Below are 9174 nucleotides of genomic sequence, written 5' to 3' on the forward strand. Positions count from 1 at the left end.
CTGAGCCTGGCCACAGTCCGCCACACTCAAGATGGCGATACACTCCCGGCGCCGCTTCCGGTTCCGGTTGTTCAGGCCCCCTCCGGGACACGCCGAGCACGCTGGCAGCAGTCATGGCGGACGGCCCAGTGGCGGAGGTGCTGCTCCGGCAGCTAGAGGCGGCCGATGGCGGCCTGGACAGCGCGGAGCTGGCAGCTAAGCTGGGCGTGGACCACCAGGTCGTAGTGGGCGCCGTGAAGAGCTTGCAAGCGCTGGGCGAGGTGAGTCGTGCGGGTGATGCCGGGCCTCCTCGCTTTTGCGCCTGAAGGCCATGTCTGCAGAAGAATCCTTCGGGAGTCCTGCCTGCGCGCCGCAGGCAACAAGTGAGAGCCCAGAAGCACTGGCGTTGTGCACTAGTAAATGCCCATTGAGACGTGGTAGGCGTTAGGGAGGGCACGATGGTGGAAAAGGAGCCGCGATCGCTGCCCCTCACGGAGGTTGCCGTCTAATGAGGGAGACGCTCAGGTGACTCTCAGAGCGATGGAGGAAGTACAGGGAACCCAGAGGTGACAACTGGCCCTGGCTTGGGAGTCAAGGAGAATATCCCCGTGGAGGTGATGGCTGAGTCAGGCCTCTGCAGTGAGGAGGAAAGCTCCAGGGATCAATGGCAGGGATGGGAAATAGATGTAGAAAGGCCTTAGTAGAGCCAAGATTTGCAAAGCCTTGTAGGTCTTTATCTCCTGGGAGTACTGGAGAACCATGGCAGGAGCTGGAGCCAGTCAGATGTGTGTCCTATCTGCATCTCTCTGAGGAAGGATTGGCAGGGGCAGGACTGGTGGTGAGGGGAGGAAGGCAGAGGCTGGCACCTCCCCAAGCTAGAGGGCATGGTGTCTGGTTTTAGGGAGGCAGGTGGAATGGAGAGAGGATTCAGGAGAGGGAGCGAAAGGAGATCCATGGCAAGGCAGGAAGAGCATGAATGAAGCCCAGCCTTTTTGACTCGGACAAGTAAAAAAAGGGATAAAGTCATAGGAGGAAGATTTGGAGAGGCCCGTGGGCCACCTAGGAGGCTGGATCCTTGGGGCTACAAATCAGAAAACATAACTGAGCTGCATATTCATCAAGCTCATGTTCTGTGCCCCACGTTGGTCTTGGCGTTATTTATCATCTAGTTCTTGTCATTACCCAAGGATGGTAGTACTGATCTCTCCATTTTACAGACTGGACACCTGAGCACTGGTCAGTAACTTGATCAGTGTCACTGGAAGGAACAGGCAAACCTGGATTTGAAATTAACCGTTCAGGGGCGCCTGGGTGGCTCAGTCGTTAAGCGTCTGCCTTCGCCTCGGATCATGATCCCAGGGTCCTGGGGTTGAGTCCCACATCGGGTTCCCTGCTCTGCTGGAGGCCTGCTTCTCCCTCTCCCATTCCCTCTGCTTGTGTTTCATCTCTCGTTGTGTCTCTCTCTCTGTTAAACAAATAAATAAAATCTTAAAAAAAAAAAAAAGTAAAAAAAATTAAGCGTTCAGGGTCTAGAGCCTGAGGTCATCAGTGCAGAGGGCAGGTGTGTGGAGCCTCAGTACCTTGATTAATGTGAAATTGACTTGTGTTGGTCCCAGAAGGTTAAATAGTGGCTGTTTATCATGTCTCAGTCTAACACAGTGATGGTAACAAAACATTCTAGGTCCTTCCCATAGGTTAATTCAGTAGATGGGGTAGAACCCATCATACCTTTCTCTTGCTGGTAAGAAAATTAGCTCAGGGAAGTTAAGCAACTTTACCAAGGTCACACAGGGAGTGAGGAGCAGATCTGGGAATTAGAGTGGAGAGGGAGTTGGGTCGTGTGGGCTCCACCCAGCCTTGCTCCTCTGCGCTGGATCTGAACCCATCCTCATCACGGAGCCTTGCATTTCTGTGTGTAATGTGGACCTGGGGGCCTTTTTCTGACACTCTGGGCACTGAAATGGCCAACATGTTAAATGTGGAGATGAATCAGTTCACCTGGGGGTGACTGGGGCCTTAAAAATCTTTCTGAGATTCAAAAGTAATAGAACTGATTTTCTAGTAGATACCATTCTTAATATTTTACTTTTTCCTGAGAGGCGTGCGCCGTCTCTATCATTATCTTCGTGTCACAGAAGGAAAACGGAGGTTCGGCAAGGGGTGCTCACTCTGCTGGAATGTGGTGCCACTCAGTTGTGAAGCTGTCTTCAGGCACTGTGCAACCCAGGGGCTGTGGTGAGGGCGTGCCTGGCTCTGAACCCTGTCTCTGTGGGTCTTCACTCTGCCATTTCCCTGCAGGTCATTGAGGCTGAGCTGCGCTCCACCAAGCGCTGGGAGCTTACTGCCGAGGGTGAGGAGATTGCCCGGGAGGGCAGCCATGAGGCCCGGGTGTTTCACAGCATCCCCCAGGAGGGCCTGGCCCAGAGTGAGCTCATGGTAAGGTCCTAAGAGCGAGGCCTAGGGAAGTGATGGGGTGAGGTGGCCCTCGTGCCCCATTCACTGTGGCTTTGCTCCCCCAGCGACTGCCCAGCGGCAAGGTGGGCTTCAGCAAGGCCATGTCCAACAAGTGGATCCGCGTGGACAAGAGTGCAGCTGACGGGCCCCGGGTGTTCCGAGTGGTGAGTCCCTGCGTGCAGGGGGGCAGATGGGCAGGTGGGCCCCTGGCCTTCTCAGTCTCTCACACCCATCATCACGGCAGGTGGACAGTGTGGACGACGAGGTGCAGCGGCGGCTCCAGCTGGTCCAGGGCGGGCAGGCTGAGAAGCTGGGTGAGAAGGAGAGGAGTGAGCTCAAGAAGAGGAAGCTGCTGACTGAAGTGTGAGTGGGTGCCCCCTCCCTTCCATCCCATGTCACCTACTTGGTCCTGGGGATTGGGGGGGGACGGAGTCACCATGCCCAGACTGGGCCACAGTGCTCTCAGTGCCCTCCCAGCTCTGCTTTACCACGTGGTTGTCAAGAATTTGTGCCAGGCTCATGCCACCTCAGGGCCTTTGCTTGTGTCATGACTTCTGCCGAGAATGGTCTTCCCTTAAGCCAGGCTTGGGCATCAAACCTCTGCCATCCTGACACCCCTGTCTCCCTTTGAGTTCCATAAAAGTTCCTCACTTCTACTTTCCATACCAGTGCCATGTTTCCTTCCGTTACAGCTCTGATTCCAGGGTCCGGAATTTATTGACTCCCATCCTAGACAGGCCTAGGGCTCTGCTCTCCCAGGGCTGATGTACCCTTTGAGATATCGAGTGGCATAGCATTTGTGGGGACACAGGCTGGAGGAGAGCTGCCTGATCCTGGTCCTGGCTCTGGCACTTATTAGTTGTGTGACCTTGGTCAAGTCACCTGATCTTTCTGGCCCTCCGTTTCCTCTTCTGTAAAATGGCCTCTTTTTCACAAGGTAGTGGGATGACTTCAGTGGAGTCGAACATGCCAGCACAGAATAAACGCTCAAGAGTTGTACCTGTTACTCTTGCTCAGCTGTATGCTCAGTACTTTGAGTAGACCCTCGCACATAGTAGATTCTCATTAAGTATTTGTTGAGTGAGTAAGTGAGCGACAGACCGATGTAGGTGTGGGCTGAGTAAGAGGATCTCGGGTGATGATGAATGTCAAGAGAAAAATAAAACAGTGAGGTGGTGGTTGGTGTTGGGGTCAGCATCAGCTGGGAGATCTAAGGAAGCCTCCCAAAGGAGGTGACAGTGGCGTCCCCTCCTCCTCTCTGGCCGCAGGACCCTGAAGACCTATTGGGTGAGCAAAGGCAATGCCTTCAGCACCAGCATCTCCAAGCAGGAGACAGAGCTGAGCCCAGAGATGATCTCCAGGTAGGAGGTGACCCCAGGAACTGAGGCAGGTCGGAGAGGGAGGACAGCACTCACCAGACCCACGTACCTTGCATGCCTCAACAGTGGCTCCTGGCGGGACCGACCCTTCAAGCCATACAACTTCTTGGCCCATGGCGTCCTCCCCGACGGTGGCCACTTGCATCCTCTGCTCAAGGTCCGCACGCAGTTCCGACAGATCTTCCTGGAGATGGGGTGAGCACGGGGCCAGGGGTGGGGCCAGGGGCGGCCCGGCCACTGGGCACAGGCAGGGCAGTCAGGTCACATCTCCCTCCAGGTTCACAGAGATGCCGACTGACAACTTCATTGAGAGCTCTTTCTGGAACTTTGATGCCCTTTTCCAGCCCCAGCAGCACCCAGCGCGTGACCAACATGACACCTTCTTCCTCCGAGGTGGGTGGAAGTGGCCACGCCATCAGAGGCGCCAGGCCCGGGGAAGAACTTTCCAGAGTGGCGTACTCATTTTACAGAATAAGCTCTATCCTTGGCGTGGCCAGCTGGGGCGGTGTGAGCTGGTCCCAGTGACTTCCTCCCACGTCCCCTCCTACCCAGTTCGTGGCTCCTGCCTGCTCTGCTGGGCAGTTCTCTGCTGACGGGTCACATCATAGAGGTGCCAGCTTGACATGCCCTGTCCCCCTGAATTCTAAAAGTCTCTCATTTCTAGTCTACTAAGTTCTCACCGTACACCAGTCTCTGTTCTGATTCTCCTTCCAACTGTAGGAGGTAGCAGTGTTGGCTCTCTTTTACGAAGGAGGAATCTGGGCTTAGGGAAGGAACATCACTTGCCCACAGTCATACAGGTCAAACGTGGTGGAGCTGGGATTTGATCTCAAGCTTTTTGGGTGCGCCAAAATCAATGTTTCTGGAAAGGGTTCTTAAGAATTCACACATTCACGCAACAAATGTTTGCCAAGCCCCTCCTGTGTGCCAAGGTCTGTGTTAAACATCTGGGTTATAGCTATGAATGAAACATGAAGTTCTTGCCCTGGTGAGACCTGTGTCCTGGTGGGATAGATACTTACTAAATCCTGAGTGGTAGGCAAGTGCAGTAATACAAGATGGCAGTAAACACAGTGGAAACTGGCGTGAAGGGGTCAGGGCTGTCAGCTTAAAATGAAGTCTTTGTTTAAGTAAAAGCCAAAGGAGATAAGGGAGAGAACCATATATGGGAAGGAAAGTTCAAGAGGGAAAGGCCTATGCAAAGGTCCTGAGGCTGAAATGTGGCTGGTATGCTCACAGATCAGCTGGGAGGCCCTCTGACTGGAGGGAATGAACAACTAGAAAGTGGCAGTAACAGGACAGGATAGCCAAAGAGAGAGCTTTGTCCCACCTCCCACCCCCACACCCCAGGAAATGGGAAGGTTCTGGGCAGAGGTGGGGATGAGACTGACTTGGGTGTTCCTGGCACCCTCTGGCTGCTGTGAGTGGCAAGGATGGAAGCTGCACATGTTGCTGTCTGTCCTCTGTGCAGTGGCTGTTTGAGAAATGCTCCTTGACTGACCAGATGATGCTCTGTCCTGCCCAGATCCAGCTGAAGCCCTGCAGCTCCCAATGGACTACGTCCATCGGGTCAAGCGGACCCACTCTCAGGGTGGCTACGGCTCACAGGGGTGAGACAGGACCAAGACTTCAGGGTGTCGGTGTGGGGGACAAGGTTTGGGGGGTCTGAGTGCCACAATGCAGACTTCCCATTTGTCCTCCTGAAGGTACAAATACACGTGGAAACTGAAGGAGGCCCGGAAAAACCTGCTGCGCACGCACACCACTTCGGCCAGCGCCCGTGCCCTCTACCGCTTGGCCCAGAAGGTGCAGCTCAGCCTGGGCAGTGGGGGAGGCAGGGGGCTGTCCTATCAACCTTCTGACCTCCTCCCGGGCCGGGCCTGCCTGTCACCCGCAGAAGCCCTTTGCGCCGGCCAAGTACTTCTCCATCGATCGTGTGTTCCGAAATGAAACCCTAGACGCCACACACCTAGCCGAGTTCCACCAGATCGAGGGCGTGGTGGCTGACCATGGCCTCACCCTAGGCCACCTCATGGGCGTCCTGCGGGAGTTCTTCACCAAGCTGGGTAGGCAGGCAGGCTGTGGTGGGCGGTGGCAGGGGAGCCATGGGAGGATCCCGTGCTGCCAAGCTTACCCCCCAGCCCTCTGCTCCCCCGTCTCCCCCGCCCAGGTATCACCCAACTGCGCTTCAAGCCGGCCTACAACCCTTACACGGAGCCCAGCATGGAGGTGTTCAGCTACCATCAAGGTCAGGAGGGATCCTGATACTGAGGTGGGGAGGGATTTCTCGGGCTGCCCACAGCTCAGCCTGGGTCCCTGTCACTGCCAAGCCCACTGCCAAGATCACTGCCAGAGCCAGCGTCATCCACACAACCTGCCGTTCTTTCTCCCACCCCTATAGGCCTGAAGAAGTGGGTAGAAGTCGGGAATTCTGGGCTCTTCCGCCCTGAGATGCTGCTGCCCATGGGGCTCCCCGAAAACGTGTCAGTCATTGCTTGGGGCCTCTCCCTGGAGCGGTGAGTGCCTAAACCACTCAGGGTGTCTGGCTGCCACACAGGTGCCTTGCAGACTTCGGCCCCATCCGTTTGTTACTCATTAGACAAGCCTTTAGTGAGTGGCTGCTGTGTGCTTGGTCCTATACTAGGAGTTGGACAGCACACATCCCTGCTTCTGCAAAGCTGGGCTTGTAGTGCAGTGAGAAAGGCAGCAGTTAGCAAGATAAATAAGTAAATTGAACAAATAAAGCTCAGAGTGTGTCTGAAGCCAGCATGTGCTGTTGAGAGAAAACAGTAGGGAAGGCTAAGCAGACAGGGTTGTCAGAGAAGGCTCCAAAGAGGAGGCAGTATCCAAACAAAGACCAGAGGCAGGTGAAAGGGTAAGCTGGGGGTACATCTGGGGAAGGGTGTTCCAGGCAGTTGGAACAGCCAGTGCAAAGACCCAGAGGCAGGAATGTATGTGTTATATTTGGAGAACATTGAGGAGGCCAGTGTAGCCAGAGGGAGGGAGGAGGTAGAGGAGGGTGAGGAAGAGACCGGACAGATGACTCAGGGCCTTGAGAGCCTTGGGAACAGCATGGGCTTTTAAGGAGGTGGGAACCAGAGGAGATCATGACCTGATATTGCGTTAAAACTGTTTTCTTACCTTCCTCCCCACCCCAAGCCCAACAATGATCAAATACGGCATCAACAATATCCGGGAGCTGGTGGGCCACAAGGTGAACCTGCAGATGGTGTATGACAGTCCCCTGTGCCGCCTGGATGCTGAACCGGGGCCCCCACGGACACAGGGCGCCGCGTGACATGGGCCACCCTGGATAGCCTTCCTTTCCCTGAGCCCCAGATGTCCACCCCCATAGCATCCCTGCCAGAGACCTCCTTGTATTTATAAGGCCTCTGTGAGGCCATCCACCCCCACTCCCACCCCTGGTATCTCCTCTTTTTCGGCACCTGCCGCAAGGGAGCAGGTAGCAGGTTCGACCTAGAAAGGTGGGCCCTAGGGAGCCCTGCAGGCCATCCGCTGGCTAATAAACTGGGCAGTTGTCCTCATATGATGCCTTTCCTTAGGGATGGAGGAGTGCTGGGCGCCTGGGTGTGAGGAGCGGTGGGTTGGGGGCCCTGGATCCTCAGGAGCTCCTGGCTTGCCTGGGCTAGATGCCGTTGGGGAAGACTAGCTCCGTCAAGCATTTACCCATCACCTGGTGGTGCCAGGCTCTACCCTAGAAGAACAGAAGTCCTTCCACCTCTGGGGAAGGGGCATATAAGAGGGGAAGGCCAAGGCAGGTGCCACAATTCCCCCTGGCAGCCAGGCATGGTGAGGTGACGGGGTGGAGGCAGCTTTAAAAAAAAACATTCTTTTTTATCCCCGAAAGCATTTCTTTAAGGTTGCCTCCTCTCCCCCGCCCCCTTTTTAAAAAAAAGAGCACTTTCTGGTTCACAGCAAAATTGAGTGGAAAGTATAGAAATTTCTCATCTACTCTCTGCCCCCACACGTGCACAGCCTCCTCACCATCAACATCCCCACCAGAGCTGTGCCTTTCATAACGATGAATGAACTTCAGAGACTTCCTGACCGCCCCCACTTCATGGTTCGTGCACTTCACGCTCTGTGTTGTACATTCTCTGGGCGTGGACAGATGTGATGCTGCATGTCCATTGTGAGGGTAACAGTATTTTCAGTGCCCTGAAAGTCCTTTGTGTTCCGCCCGTTTATCCCTCTGTCCTCCCCCTAAAAAGCTATTCTTTTTTAAAAACACGGTCTCCTAAGAATTTCATAGGAGCTCCTTAGGAAGATGAGTAGGATAGGGCTTCCTGAATCTACACTGAGCCGTGAATGGGTTCTCTGTTTCTGTGGAAGTATTTTACTTTATTTAATTAATTTTTTAAAAAAGATTTTTTATTTATTCATTTGACAGAGAGAGATCACAAGTAAGCAGAGAGGCAGGCAGAGAGAGAGGAAGGGAAGCAGGCTCCCTGCTGAGCAGAGAGCCCGATGTGGGACTTGATCCCAGGACCCTGAGATCATGACCTGAGCCGAAGGCAGCGGCTTACCCCACTGAGCCACCCAGGCGCCCCTGTGGAAGTATTTTAAAACAAATCTCAAAGTCTCCAGGTTCCTCACCCCCACGTCCTCAGGGTCGGCATGCTTTTGGAAATGGGAACTGTACTTCTGGAATCTTGGGGCCGCCATTACAGCCGGCACAGTTGGCAGCTGAGGCTGTGGGCTTCTCTGGTTCTTGGGTGTGTATACATACCAATCTCCCAGGGGCTACTCGGTCGATTTTTTTTCTTTATTTCAAATTAAATAAGTCAGTCATACAGGAAAATACTCATTTCTGCAACAAGTGTGCACCTTCTGACTGCCAGCTGTGTCTTGAGCTGAGGACTCAGCAAACGGGAGAGCTGACTGGTCCCTGCCCTGGGGAGCTGAGCTGGGGGAAAGGGAACACGAGATGTAAACAGATAAATACGGAACTGGAGGGAGGGGTAAAACCACAGAAAAGTGAAGGTGGGTGGGCAAGGTGAAGTGTACAGAACATAAACCATAAAGCCTAATACAGCAAGCACTTAGGAGTCTGCCCCCCAGTTGGATCAAATCTGACCATGGACTACATTTGTTTTGGGTCTTCTGCATCTTAGATCTTTGACTAATGGTTTGAAGACCCTGTGGGCTTGTCCTAGTTCCTTTTGCCAGCACCTCACTGAGATTGCTCCCTCCTGAATTTGGCGTTTCTCCTTCTCATGTGTTTTTAAAACCTTTGCTACTATATATGTTACTTAAACAAGACAGGTTTGATTTTGCTTATTTTCAGAAGTTACACAGACCCTGCACCATAAAAAAATCGTCCTGCTTATTGTGTGTTGCT

General features: G+C 53.9%; 1 protein-coding gene across 1 annotated transcript; it reads left to right on the forward strand.

Moving 5' to 3' along the window:
* Positions 1–61: 61 nt before the first annotated feature.
* Positions 62–9162, forward strand: FARSA (phenylalanyl-tRNA synthetase subunit alpha). Its single transcript, XM_082730193.1, has 14 exons — positions 62–260; positions 2278–2415; positions 2499–2597; positions 2678–2796; positions 3702–3794; positions 3879–4007; positions 4090–4205; positions 5338–5422; positions 5519–5618; positions 5710–5878; positions 5983–6060; positions 6214–6328; positions 6972–8164; positions 8392–9162. The coding sequence occupies exons 1-13, from the start codon at positions 114–116 to the stop codon at positions 7108–7110; spliced, it is 1527 nt and encodes a 508-aa protein (XP_082586319.1). The 5' UTR covers positions 62–113; the 3' UTR covers positions 7111–8164; positions 8392–9162.
* The last annotated feature ends 12 nt before the right edge of the window (positions 9163–9174 follow it).

This window comes from Mustela nivalis (genome assembly GCF_964662115.1).
Source record: "Mustela nivalis genome assembly, chromosome: 1".
Lineage (NCBI taxonomy): Eukaryota > Metazoa > Chordata > Mammalia > Carnivora > Mustelidae > Mustela > Mustela nivalis.

What these genes read in the sequence shown, in the direction of transcription:
- FARSA (XM_082730193.1), top strand. Translation starts at nt 114, where the DNA reads ATGGCGGACGGCCCAGTGGCGGAGGTGCTGCTCCGGCAGCTAGAGGCG. An exon ending in AGCCCAGAGATGATCTCCAG is followed by an intron (nt 3,795 to 3,878) that starts GTAGGAGGTGAC and finishes ATGCCTCAACAG; the next exon opens with TGGCTCCTGGCGGGACCGAC. An exon ending in CAGATCTTCCTGGAGATGGG is followed by an intron (nt 4,008 to 4,089) that starts GTGAGCACGGGG and finishes ATCTCCCTCCAG; the next exon opens with GTTCACAGAGATGCCGACTG.